At 47.8% G+C, this 14,689-nt stretch overlaps 1 protein-coding gene across 2 annotated transcripts in view; it reads right to left on the minus strand.

The window, feature by feature from the left end:
* Positions 1-14,689, minus strand: part of CRHR2 (corticotropin releasing hormone receptor 2) — a 164,126-nt gene that overhangs the window by 103,004 nt on the left and 46,433 nt on the right. Inside the window, exons 1-2 of one of the 2 annotated variants that reach the window (XM_064445138.1) lie at positions 8,994-9,286; positions 8,731-8,850 (exon numbers count right to left, since the gene is read on the minus strand). In XM_064445138.1, the coding sequence (XP_064301208.1) occupies positions 8,731-8,850; positions 8,994-9,111 (238 nt within the window). In that variant the 5' untranslated portion in view covers positions 9,112-9,286. Of the gene's footprint in view, positions 1-8,730; positions 8,851-8,993; positions 9,287-14,689 lie in introns of those variants that run through there. The other variant, XM_064445137.1, reaches the window with a different exon arrangement.

Here is a 14,689-nt window from a genome sequence, read left to right on the forward strand (position 1 = left end):
ATGGGACCATCCAGCCAGTTCCTCATCCACCAGAGAGTCCACCCATCAAATCCGCATCTCCCCCGTTTAGAGAGAAGGATGCTGTCGGGGACCGTGTCAAAGGCCTTAGAGAAGTCCAGATAGACGACATCCATAGCTCTTCCCTTGTCCACTGATGTAGTCACTCCATCATAGAGGGCCACTCTGTTGGTCAGGCAGGACTTGCCCTTGGTGAAGCAGGACATGATAGCAGGACAAAGTCCAGGACCACTATTCACACCGGTTTTCTTTCTCTCCATCCATCATTTCCACCCCCAAGTGACTCAGTGCAGATGCCCACGGACACTTCCTTTACCTGCACTTTAAGTGACACCCTGTGGCTGAGAGGGGGAATTACGGGTGACCATTCCTTCAGTCACACTCTCCCTAAGGTTTTGTGACAATAATCACAGAGTTTGAAACCCAGTGAGTCGCAGTCTCAAGTGTTCAGCGACTGGCGAGAACAGCCTGATTCCACCTTCTGCAGCAGGGTTTCAGACTTCATGCTCCCACGGCTTGGCTGGATGGAAAGTGTCTCGTATGGCACAATAAAACAAGAAATCCCACGTCCACAAGAGTCCTCGCACTGGATGTAGCTGGGTGGGATTTTTCGTCTCCTTTTGACATTATGAGATGAGGATTTCCTGCTTTGTGTCCTTTTGTAATGCATTTGGTTCTTTCCCTTCCCCATATGTTTCGAGCCATTCACTCTTCCACCTCTTCCCTGGCCCTAGAATCACACGATTTTGCAAGTATCATCTAATTCCTAACTTGTGGGAAGAAAATGAACCTCAATCCATCTGCTTGTCAGCTGGTAGTTGCTGTCACCTTAGACAACAGCTCCCTGTCTGATGCAAGTGGCAGAGAGGTGGATGCTACAGCTTCCTTAGAGAGAGGGTCATGGAAACCTCCAAAATAATGCAGGCAACCCTTGTGTTTGCTGACCCTCCAGAAGGCCACAAGGTTCAGAGCCCTCTCAGAGACCCGTCATTGCTCTCTTGCTGTGACAAGCCACTTTCCCCAGGAATCCTGGGTGATAACCCCTCTGCGACGAGTTCAGGGTTGCCACCCTGAAGGGCAAAGCAAGGGACTGAGGCTCCTGTTACTGCTGTCAGGTCTGACCGACTTCGGCAGAGGATCAGGTGGGCTTGGTGCAGAACAGCAGCAGCAATTCCTGGCTCTGGGAAATGTGTGAAGTCTGCCTCAAAATCAAGCCTCCTTAAGAGAGTCCCAGTCAGACACAGTAGGATCATAGCAGAGCCACCTCACAACATAACATCTGAAGAACAAAAATACTGATCAGCATTTAATTAGCTCGAGAGAAGGTCCCTGAACATGACTGAAGTAGCATTAACAATCTTCTTATTTTACTACACGCAGTTAACTCCATTCCGTGCTCAATAAAGAAATCACACGTTTCACAGGATGATAGTAGTGGGAGCAAGAAAGATGGATTATTTTCATACCTCCTTTTAAATATTGTTTTCAACATTCTTTTTCCACACTGCAAAATCAGAGCGATCTCTTACCACAAATCATGCTTTACAATGAAAAGCAAAAAAGAAGAAAAACTTGAGGAAAAAAATTTAAAGCCTCTCCCATCTGTGCATGCACTGAAGTTAAGAGCCTCCCACTGCTGTATTTGTGGAAGAATTCAACCTAAACTAGCAACAGAAAACTAATAAAGACGGTTGAAATCTTAGTCTGGATACAGTGCTGTTGGAGTCAAGCTGACCTAATCAACTGCAGATTTGATCTCCTCAGAGAGAAGCTTTACAAGCTTTAAAATTATGTTTTATTCCCTCCCCCAGAATTTCAATTCTGGCCTTCTTTTTCCTCTGCTGTGTTTGTTTGGTTTCTTATCCATCTCCTTCGTTTAACTTTCATGTACTCCTGAGTCCTTAGTTGACAAATATTGTGTTGGTCACCCCAGGATGGCTAAAACATGGCTTCTGCATGACTGCAGACTATTTTTTTTAACAGCCTTTTTGTAGTTAATCCATAATTAAAAGTCGCTACAAAACAGCTCTTCTTACCCCAAATCACCTTCCACCTTTAAACAGTCCAGTGGAATGAAAGCCTTTTGGATATCTAACAAGGTTACAGAAGAGGGATGAGGTGGGATTAGATGTAGGGCTTCATAGTGCTTTTCTGAGTCTGAAAACACATATGCATTGCCTAGCAAAAAGAGGAAGTTGTGCACTTGATCTTTGAAACTCTTCTTTCAGAAACGTGTTTTAAACACATAAAGAGCCCTTCGATCCCAACGGCACTGCACCAGAACGGCTGTGCAGCTGCTGCCCCTCAGGCTGGCATGCTTCCTCTCACCTTGTCCTTTTCCCCAGACCACACCTCAGCTCTGTCTCCTCGCTGCATCCACCTGTACTGCTAGAAATCACCACTCATGCTTACAAGGCTGTGTTGATGGGCATTTCATTTCTCTCCCTCCAATAGACAAAAGGCCAGCAGAGCAAAAAGGGTTTCTGACTTTCACAAAGGATTTAGCTTCCAAAAAAGCACCCTTTAGAAATCAAACCAGAATAATCTCTGAGGAAGAAGTAAGTCATGCTAATGTGATCAACAGAAGCGCTCAGACGCTAAAATACACAAAACACAAGTGAAAATGTTAATTGAGCCTCTAGGCTAGCCACTTATGAAAGTGCACATTTCTCTAAGTATCAGGACAGGTCTTACCCATATAGTATGAACAGGACTGTGAGCAGTGATTTCCAGGCAAAGCTCATGTTTTATACGCAAGCAGGAGCCACCGCTCCAGAGAACTTTGAACAATAATTAATCAGGAAGAAAAGCATCAGAGGTTAAATCTTGATAAAAGAATGGCTGTTTAACCTATGAAAATTAGCTCTTTTGCTCTTTTCAAAATCAAATAATCTCTTTAACCCCTTTCAAAAGAAGGAGGATGCAAAACAGAAGAGCTATTAATTCACTTGCTCACCCTTCCCTCAGCACACAAAAGATTATTTGCCTCTGTTCAAGACGAGACAAAGAACTGCAGGAATTTTTCTTTCAGTGTGGAGTTAACCATGTCATTAGGTACAACCTTGATACTTGTGCCAATGGCTCTTTCCCCCATGTCCATCCATGTGAACAACAGCCTAGTTGCTAAGTCACCAACCCTCTCCAAATCATTCTCAACAAGGCAGCTGGTTATAGGGCCACCAAGGAATCAGAGAATATCTCAAGTTCGAATGAACCTATAAGGATCATCGAGTCCAACTCCCTGCTCCTCACACGACTACCTAAAACTAAACCATATGACTACAAGCATCATCCAGACACTCCTTGAACTCTGACAGGCTTGGTGCCATGACCACTCCCCTGGGGAGCCTGCTCCAGTGACCGACCACCCTCTCAGTGAAGAACCTTTTCCTAACGTCCAATCTGAACTTCCCCTGACGCAGCTTCATTCCATTTCCTCGTGTCCTATCGCTGGTCACCAGAAAGAGGAGACCAGCTCCTCACCTGCCACTGCCCCCCTTGAGGATGCTGTAGACTGCAATGAGGGCACCCCCCAGCCTTCTCGTCTCCAAGCTGAACAAGGCAGATGACCTCAGCTGCGTCAAGTAAGTCTGGCCCGCAAGGCCTTTCACCATCTCGGTCGCCCTCTTCTGGACACACTCTAATAGTTTGATGTCCTTATACTGAGGTGCCCAAAACAGCACGCAGTACTCGAGGTGGGGACCTACCAGTGCAGTGCAGAGTGAGACAGTCACCTCCCTCGGCCGGCTGGCTGTGCTGAGCTTGGTGCACTGCAGGACACGGTGTGTACACTGGTGTGCACCCCCTCAGACCGAGGAGTAGGCAAGGAGGAGCCAAATCCCCATCAGTGCAGGGTCAGCAGTGCTTATGTGCCTGTTTTCAGGAACATAGTCCCTGGAGAAGATGCTTTTTGCAATACCCAGAACACTCATCTGAAGTGCCTATCTCAGTCAAAGAGCTTTCCTATAAAGGGGGCGGGGGGCAGGATTTGCAGAGAGGGAGTTAGAGCTATAGAGACCTTTTGTTCCTTTTTGATCACAAAAGCAGTCTGGCCTCCTAATGTCAGTCCCCAGGTGTGGGTTCAGTTCAGTTCAACAGACACACAGGGATGAAGTCAGCTGCCTAAACACAGATATCACGTCATTTGTCTTAAGAGTATCTGCAACACCTATGTGGCCTGGAAGATAAAACACAAACCTATACAAGGCCTGGGCTCTCTGACAAAGGATCTAGATACCAGGCAAGATACCCCTGGACATATCAAGTGACACTAGCACTTCTGCATGGGCTCCTGAACTGACCTGTACATTTAGGCTGAGTTGAGTAACTCTTCAGGCTACAACCCTTCTATCAGTTAGAGTTCCACAACTCATATTACAGCTTAGATACTTAAAGTAGCTGTTGTTACCTAGATGGAAATACCTAGATTTGTATGTCTTAATCTGCAAGCCAGAGGCCTTCCAATGCTTCCACCTCTTGCCTGCAACCAGCATAAACAAAGCTCACCAGCCCCTGAAGGACAGGTCTCAGCACAGAATACCCTTCCGCTGCTCTGGCTGATGTTGCCAAACTCAAATCAGACAGCTATGGCTACAAGAGTCAACACTTACTGCCCATCAGATGAACACCTAATCCTGGATTTCCTCATCACACAGGGCAATTTGTGGGGAAAGGAAAGAGCTAAAGTAGACATACTTTAGCCTGTAAAATGCTGTAAGTACTTACATGTACGACCACGTTTTTGCAAGCAGCAAAAAGAGTCTCATTACTGCCCATTTGCTGAATTAATCAAGCTTCAGGATATCCTAACAAGTGAATTAATCTGTTTCCTAAAACAAGAATAAAAGCTTCACACTGTCAAAATATAAACACATCTAGAGGGCAGCAATGTTATTGTCATCTTTAGCTAAATATAGATCCTGAGCAGAGACAAGTGAACAGCCAGCCACTGCACCAACACATAGATTTTTCCCTTTTTTTTTGAGAATAATACATAAGCTTTGCTGCAAAACTGCAGTTTTAAGTGGATGGCATCATTTTCAGATCCTTGGTCAAAGAACATTTTGCCTATATTCACAAATCACTCTACAGGGTAACCAGATCTCGATTTGTCAGCATGACTTTATTTCCCAAATAAAGAGGGAGAAAAAAAATTGCCAAAATAACAACGTGACGGAGATGAAAAATACTCACAGACTGACAGACTTTGTTTTACGAATCCAGCTGAAACTCATCTGAGTCACTCAGCAGTTCCCAAGAGACAAACAGAAAGAGACACACGCACAAAATCACCACGGGAATTTTTTGCAGTTAGAATGGAAATGTTTTATGCAAACAGTTTATTCTAGAGTGGCAAACAAGAGGGGAATTTCATGCACCAGTTCTTGTTCTTAAGTTTTTTAACTCAAATAGCGTTTCGTTAAATTTTGCTGGCACGTTGCAGGCTTTGCTGGCACTCCCCATCCGAGCACCCAGAGGTTCTTAGACAGAGTGACAATCAAACCATGATAGCTGACAAGAGGGATACCAAGATGGGGTAGGTCCATCCAAAGGCTGATCTGTGGAGTGAGCTACTTGCCCCATTTTGTCTTGAATTCCATACGCTACGTGCACAGAGACGACAATACGGTGCAGAAACAGCCCCGCCTGTACCAGAACCCAGGCAGCCTGGTTTGCCATGGATCGGCGTCATGTGCTTGACTGAGTCTGCTATAAGATTTTCATACAGTTCTGGCACTTCCAAGTCTGGATTTTCCAGTATCTACAATTCAAAAGCTTTTGTTTACAGGGAATGCTACTGGATTCATTCCCTCCAGCTGATGACCTACTTTTATGAAACTGGAAACTGGAATATTTAAAATCTTCATTTCAAAAAAAAAATTACTGAAATTGATGCAGAAGTTTTACACACATGAGAATGAGAAATATACTCAGAGCCACACAAAACCTAACTAAAGATACGCTACACCTAAAAGGTGGCAGCTCGCAAACACGGATGCACAACAGCATAATAAATACCTGAATTACGACCCAAAACTGAATAAGCCCTTAGTAAAAGAAAGGCACTGCCCAGTGCTTTTTCTAAGCTTGTCTGCTTTTGCTCTCAAAAACAATTCAGTACAATATTACACACCATCACTCCTCCCTTTGCCTCATCAAAAAGCAAAACAAAACAGGACAAAAATACACCACATGTCCTAGGTAGACGTCTTATGTCGATCCAAGCCATCTCCCAATCAAACCTTCACTTTGCAGCTGGATTTTTCACCTCTGAAATTTGCGAGATCCATTTCCCATTTTTATGAGTTGTCTGTGCTTATTTTATTATCCGCGTGAGGTGCACAGCCTAGGTTTGTAGCACATCGAGTCCCACTACAAATGGCCCTCTAGTCAGCCCACCAACTAACTTGGTGAAATCATGCAAGTAAAATTAGTCAGACTGTGTCAGTATTTGGCCTTCCCAAACTTCGGAGATGTTCTGCATGTACTAGTCGCCACATCTTTCAAATCGCAAAGGAGATTGCACCCCTGTACTCAGATCTTACCCTGCAGTCCTACTGCTTTCCCAAGCCTTAACCACCAAGTACTGCCTCCCAAGAAGCTACTGATTTTACAAGGTGACTCAAATCTCGGTGTAGTCCTTCCCTTCCTTTTTTCTGCCACAACTTGGAGGAACTACACCCATGGAATAATGTAGGATCAACTGAAAGCCACCTACAGTGGCTTCAGAGTACTTTAGTTCTCTGTTGCAAGGTACATGTGCTACCACATCTGGGCACCAGTACGCTCTACCGGCCAGTCCTGCAGACACACATCTTCTCAACATGACCACTCACATCTTATGTTGAAAGGAGAAAAAATGTCCGTTTCCCCACACTATGACAAAATAATGCTTCAGCATTTCAATAACATATTTTTATCAGTCTTTATTTAATTAATTTAACACGCCATTGTTTTAAAAGCAATGAATTTATGAAAATTTATCAGCACCGTAATACAGCATTAGCCACCACTGAGAAGGAGATGGGCACGGAAGAACTTTCATCAGGTCACTGATGAACTACTGAAAGCCTCATCAGAGTTTATCAAATTAAAACGAGGCATTCAAGATTTTTTTTTTCTTCTAAGCACAGGAAAAGCATTTAAATTCTCTTCACTGTGTTTATGATATAAATAAGGAATCATCCATAATGCATTTCTTTGGTTTTTTTCCTTTCCCTCTTTTCTTTCGGAGAAACAAAAAGAAGGCAGTGGAAATCCTGACATCCCCCACCATAAAAAGGAAATGGAAAAAAAAAAAGCCATACTTCTTTGAGGTACCTTTTCTATGGCTGTTCCTTTAGGGTCCATTCTGACACACTTGCTCTGGTGTGAGCTGCCTTAATTCTCAGATATTTTCTCCTGATCTCAGCTGAGACTGTAAAGGTAGTGGACTATCTGCTATAATCAGACAGCATAACCCAGCCCTTTGCATCTTCCCAACTATTTTATTGCAAAGAGCACAGGTCAGAGAATGAAGGGTTTGAGGATGATCCTGCAGCTCTCTGAGGTAGCCTCCTTACTCTGCTCAAAGCCAAGGATGACGGAAACTCACCCCTACGAACAAATCTGGAAAAGGGCTTTGTTTTGCATAGCAAATGCACGGAACTTTTGCCTAGTCCTCTGACCCTTGACACCCAGAGCTAAGGGAAGAATAAATTCACTCTCAACAAGTTGAAAAATAAGGTCTAAAATGAGAGAGTCATTCTTTTACGGGACTTACTGAGAACGTTAGCCCCACAAAACTAACACTACCTGAGAATTAGACTAACAGCCGAGCAGCAGTTCAGAGCGCAACATGGAATGAAATGTCCCCACAGTCAAAAAGCACACTGAGTAGTCTGAAAAAAATGAGTGACAAACAAGTGGGTCCACATATTTGGAACTAATATGTTAAAAACTCCTAATGAAAAGTCCAAACAGTACTGACAGATAAGGAAAAGGAAATGAGTGCCTCGGTCTGACAGCCTGAATAATGAATTTTTAGTGAGTCATCGCGACTGTTTACCTCTAAGACTAAATCACCAGTTCCAAGAGATTTCTAAGGAGCCCCCATACTCCCTTACCCTGCACATTATTTACCTCATAATATCCTCTACTGTCTCCCTTGCAGCAGCGATGCAGCCGCCCCAGCCTCAGACGCCAAGCACTGATGAAGTTACCGAACAGATTCCGGACCCCAGCCTTCTGTTTGCTAGATACAACTTCCAGCCCGGTTTGTCCCGCTCTTCACACAGCCTCGAAGGCAGACCCCTTTCAAAACACCTCCTTAGGTGTTAAGACTAAGTACTTCACAAGTCAAAGGATCTTTAATTATCTAAATGGCTGAAGCACTGCTACAAATACATTCAGCTACACACATCTGCACATGAACAAACATACAAAGCACAGTATACCCTCCTTAGATTGCAGAGGGTATTTTTGCCCAGATCTACATAAATACACTTCAGTGAAGAGGAATCGGTGTCCAAAAGTCTGTGCTTTTGAGCAATCTGCATCATTCCAGGCAGGAATTTTGAATATACAGCCTGGAATGTGGAGGAAACGTTGATTCCCAGGCAAACACTTTTTTTAAATTTTTTTTTTTTTTTTAAATGGAAAATATATTTTGGGTCTCCCCAGGTGTCTTCTCAAGACCAGATCTGTGGGAGAGGGAAAGGAGTTCGTACTTACTCGTGGTGTTGTATTTGATCCCATTGAAGAACTCCGGGCAGGGTCTCTCTACCAGCTCCCCCGCAGAGGTTCTGGGCCAGCAGGTCCCGATCTGATCAGTTGTGGCATTGCAGTACGGACCTTTTGCATTAAAAAAGGGAGACAGAAAGGGGAAAAGAAGCAGTTGAGAAAGCACAAAAGCAGCACACTTCGCATCAAAAAGCAAACCGAATCTTAGCGCTTATAAAGCTTTTCTGAGTGCTGAGCTAGGTAATGTTTCCTACCATCAAATCCCAGGAAAGGGATAGAGGAACTCTCTAAAAAAGTCTCTTGTAAACGATCCAGAAGGCTGCAGTTGACATCAAATTCTTCTAAGATGAACTGGGATATGGTCACATCCATTATTGCCCCCAGGACTGCTGGACTGGATCAGGCTCCTTCCCTCTTTTCTGTTTTTTTTTTTTTTTGGTCTCCTCGCCTTTCTTCCTTTCTGGAAACAAACGAACATCAAGCTGCGGACCCCCTGCAAGCCGCCGGCCGCGCGCCTCCCCCGCCCAGCGCCCTGACAACTTGGCCGAGAGGCCGCGGCTGGCGGCGCGGTTCCACCCCCCGAGCCCTTCCCGGGAGCCAATGGGATCGCTCCGGGCCCGGGGCGAGGGGCTCCCGCCGCTCGCCGAGGCCGCCTCGCGCTGCCGGGCGGGCGCGTCGCTTGCTCGCCCTCGCTCTCACACGCGCGCGCACACGCGCACGCGCGCACACACATGCATACACACACACGCGCGCACACACGCGCGCACACACACACGCGCGCACACACGCGCGCACACACATGCATACACACGCGCGCACACACATGCATACACACACGCGCGCACACACACACGCGCACACACACGCGCGCACACACATGCATACACACACACGCGCGCACACACGCGCGCACACACACATGCGCGCACACACGCGCGCACACACATGCATACACACACGCGCGCACACACGCGCACACACACGCGCGCATACACACGCACGCACACACATGCATACACACACACGCGCGCACACACATGCATACACACGCGCGCACACACGCACGCACACACACGCGCGCACACACATGCATACACACGCGCACACACACGCGCGCACACACACGCGCGCACACACATGCATACACACACACGCGCACACACATGCATACACACGCGCGCACACACGCACGCACACACACGCGCACACACACATGCATACACACGCGCGCACACGCGCACACACACGCGCACACACATGCATACACACGCGGACACACACGCACGCACACACACGCGCACACACACATGCATACACACGCGCGCACACGCGCGCACACACACGCGCGCACACACATGCATACACACACGCGCGCACACACGCACGCACACACACGCGCGCACACACATGCATACACACGCACACACACACGCACGCACACACACGCGCACACACACATGCATACACACGCGCGCACACGCGCGCACACACACGCGCGCACACACATGCATACACACGCACACACACACGCACGCACACACACGCGCACACACATGCATACACACGCGCGCACACGCGCGCACACACACGCGCGCACACACATGCATACACACACGCGCGCACACATGCGCGCACACACGCGCGCATACACACGCGCGCACACATGCATACACACACACGCGCGCACACACATGCATACACACGCGCGCACACACGCACGCACACACACGCGCACACACACATGCATACACACGCGCGCACACACATGCATACACACGCGCGCACACACGCACGCACACACACGCGCGCACACACATGCATACACACGCGCGCACACACATGCATACACACGCGCGCACACGTGCGCACACACACGCGCGCACACATGCATACACACGCGCGCACACACATGCATACACACGCGCGCACACACGCACGCACACACATGCGCGCACACACGCGCGCACACACATGCATACACACACACGCGCGCACACATGCATACACACGCGCGCACACACGCACGCACACACACGCGCACACACACATGCATACACACGCGCGCACGCACATGCATACACACGCGCGCACACACGCACGCACACACACGCGCACACACACATGCATACACACGCGCACACACACGCGCACACACACGCGCGCACACGCGCACACGCGCGCACACGCAGGCACACGCACACACACGTGCACACGTGCACACGCACACATACGCGCACACACACGCGCACACGCACGCGCGCACACGCACACACACGCGTGCAAACGCACACACACGCACACGCAGGCACACGACACATGCACACGCACACACGCACACGCACGCACACACGCACACGCACACACACGCGCACACACATGCACACACGCACATGCGCACACACGCACGCGCATGCACACGCACACATGCGCACACATGCGCACACGCACACATGCGCACACACGCACGCACACGCGCACGCACAGGCACGCACGCACACACACGCACGCACACGTCCACGCATGCACACATGCAGACACGCACACGCACACACGTGCACACACACGCACATGCACACGCACACACGCACACGCACGCACACGCGCACACATGCGCACACGCACACGCGCACACACGCACACGCACGCACACGCACACACGTGCACACGCACGCACACACGCACACATGCGCACACACGCACGCACACGTGCACGCACAGGCACGCACGCGCACGCACACGCGCACACATGCGCACACGCACACGCGCACACACGCACACGCGCACACGCGCACACACACGCACAGTTTCATTGTTAGCTTCGGGGATGAGCACTTTAGCAGAAGTTCTCGCTGCCGGTTAGAGCCAGGGCGAAAGGAGAAGCCACGGGGCGAGCGCGGCTCCGCCGCTTCTCGTGCAGCAAGGCAATTTCTGCCCTCGCTGTGCGGAACCGAGGGTGAGCAAAGGTGTCTGGGCAGGGCGGGGGAAAAGGGACCCAGTCCCGCAGGTGCAGCGCTGGATCCCGAGCGGGCCTTGAGAAAGGAGAGAAATCATTAAAGCTGGGGTGAGAGAAACGGTCTGATGGAAAGGCGGCATCAGCACACGGGTGTCTGGAATGACGGCGCAGAGCGGGGGCAGAGAGGGGAGACTGAGAGAAGGGTCGGGAACCCGGCCTGGGAAAAAGCGAGGCTCGGAGGCAGCGCGACTTCCAGTCCCTGGTGCAGAAGGGCCGGGCGGGACAGTTTAGTTGGGCAGGGCACAGAGAGCAAAGCAGAGCTTTGGAGCGGAGGATGGACCATTCAGGGGCCACGGAAGAAAAGAGAGGCGACTGCCTCATTTTCCAGTGATAGGAGGGAGCAAGCGTTTCAGAAAGGATGAGCACCCAGAGTGATCCAGGAAAGGAGAGGAAGAGGCTCTGAGCAAGGAAACCGTGATGTGGGGAGACAGGGAAGAGCAAAGAGCTTGACAAACTGAGGTCATTATGGAAAAGGATGGGAACGGTCTGGGGAAGGGGAAAGATGAGAAGTTGGTTGGAGGGAGCTGACCAGAGGGTTGGTCATCTTTTGGGAAATCAAAGCTCAGTACATGGGAACTGGGTGAAGCTGGACACTCTGGGACATGCTGGAGAGCCTTCCTGGCTTGCCACATTAGGATATGAAGAGATCTTCATGAAAAAGTGGCAAAAACTTGCTAAGGAGGATCATCTAGGTTGATGGATTCAGAAGGATCTTAGGAGGCAAATAGAGAACGGACTTGTAAGGGAAAAAAGCGAGATAAGTATAGATGCTAGTAGCAAACAGTAATGCAGAATCAGAAGGCAAGGACAATAAAGAAGCTTTGACAGGAAAAAAGGGATCCAGAAAGGAACGCTTGTTTACAGTCTGTGTTCACAGCTTTAGGTTGGCCGTGGTGCTTACACTGAGTTCAAAGCGATGGTATAGGACTTCCGATAACATCCATCTCCCACCCCGTAATGGCCTGGACTTTCCCTTTACTCATATTTAAGATTGAAGGGCTTAAGTTTTTACCCTTTAAGGACCAAAGGAATGTGTTATCCAGAGAAAGGAAAAAGAAAAAATCACTGGGTTAGAAGGGCAAATAAATCAACAACATGCCCTGATGAGAGAAGTAGCCAGGAAGCTATTTTGCCATCTGGGAATCCGGAAATTTTTTAACATTTTCAGACTGCCATAGGGGGAGAGGGGAGGGAGTGCCATCGTGGTTTTGGGATGAATAGTTTGTTTTAAATATGTAAAAACCCACAAAAATAACAAGTGTCCTAACTCTCTAGGCAGCGTGATAGTCTGAGGCAAATGAATGCATCTCTCTGTTTCTCTTTCTGGAGCCATGAGCTCCTTCCCAAGTGAATGTTCCCAAAATTGCAACCCTTCTTGAGAAATCTGCATATCAACAAATTGACCCCTGTCAGCACCACCAGATGTCTTTGTCCCACGCAGCTCTAAACCCAAAAAGCAGGAGAGAAAATTTGTTTAGCAACATTCACACAACATGACCACGACCAACATACTGGCTGTCTTTAAACAGGGATTTGAGGAGAAAACCCTATTTCTGGAACTTCCAAGAGAGGGGAATAAAGGGCGCTCTAAGGCTCTAAGCAATTCACAGACATCTATGCCTCAAAGTACCTTCACCTCCGCACTTTAAGTTACTTTGCCTCTTCCCGATAGTGAAGCTGAGTTCAGAGAATTTATTTTACTTTCTCAAGCGGAGCCTCTCAGCGACGGCTACGAGGTCTGCTCAGGAGAGAGCATCTGTGAGTGCCCGACGGCACCACGGAGCCCAGCAGCCATTTCACCTGAGGCGGAACTGATCGATGAGCAGGGCTCTTGCTCAGGATGTTGATTTTTTTTTTTTTTCCCTGCTTCTGCTGCCTCTCTGCAGGGTAAAAGTCACATAGCTTGGGCAAGACTTCAATTCTCACCTCCTGTCTGTCTTGTCTATTTTCTCACAGTATTGGTACAGCACCTACCACACCAGAACCAAAAACTTGGCTGGAGGCTTTGGGCACTAGAGTTTCCTGAATTTTTGGAGGAATGCATCACTTCTTAATAAATTAAAAAAAGAAAGACAGTCTCAAAAATGCAACTACTTTTAAATTTGGTAAATGTTTCACTGGCTTAAAGGCTGCGCTGTATTTTCCAGCACAAACACTTGAAGATTTTTCAAATGGCTCAAATATTACAGAGCTGAACACTAAGCTGGATTTCATTTCAAAACTCTTCTTTACAGTGGTTAACACCCGAAACAACAGCCCTGAATTAAACCTAGTATTTTTTCAGGATTAAGAGAATGATTTCTTCATTTTGGTGAGAAGAACTAGAAAATCTTCATTCCAAACTGATTCTTCCCTCCATCTTTTCAGTTCAGCTATCTTTAAACAATCAGCAGCAGTACAGATCACACAGATAACACTATTGCATTCCATCTATTTAACAACCAAAAAAAAACCCCTCCACAAAAGTATAAAGGTGATGAACAACTTGTCTAGGAGTAAGGCTGGATGAAGGAAGTAAGTTGTTGTTCCTCAGTCCACAAATTAGCACCACTGTTTAACAATCTCTTCCCAGTTCTGTAGCCTCTTGATGAAAAGCTACTTTTGCAATTTTCCCTGGGTACAATTAGCTGTTTAGTGAAGGTTTCCCTCTGGCTGGTTCTAGGCAAATACTGACCACGTCAATTGGACTCATTTGACATGAAAATGTTGCTCTTTATAAAAGAAGCAAATCCAATTAAACAGAAGATTGACAGAAATATTGTAGTTGCTGACGCTGCTGATTTTCTGGTGGTGAAGTAGCCCTCCACGATGCATTTGATAAAAATAACTCCTAGATCTTGCCAGGCAGTAGGTAGCAGAGATCTGCCTTAAGAATTACTGAGCAACCAAAGAAAGCTAGTAATTGCACTTGGCATGCAGAAAAACTTTGCCACCATG

Source organism: Phalacrocorax carbo, chromosome 2, assembly GCF_963921805.1.
Source record: "Phalacrocorax carbo chromosome 2, bPhaCar2.1, whole genome shotgun sequence".
Taxonomy (NCBI): domain Eukaryota; kingdom Metazoa; phylum Chordata; class Aves; order Suliformes; family Phalacrocoracidae; genus Phalacrocorax; species Phalacrocorax carbo.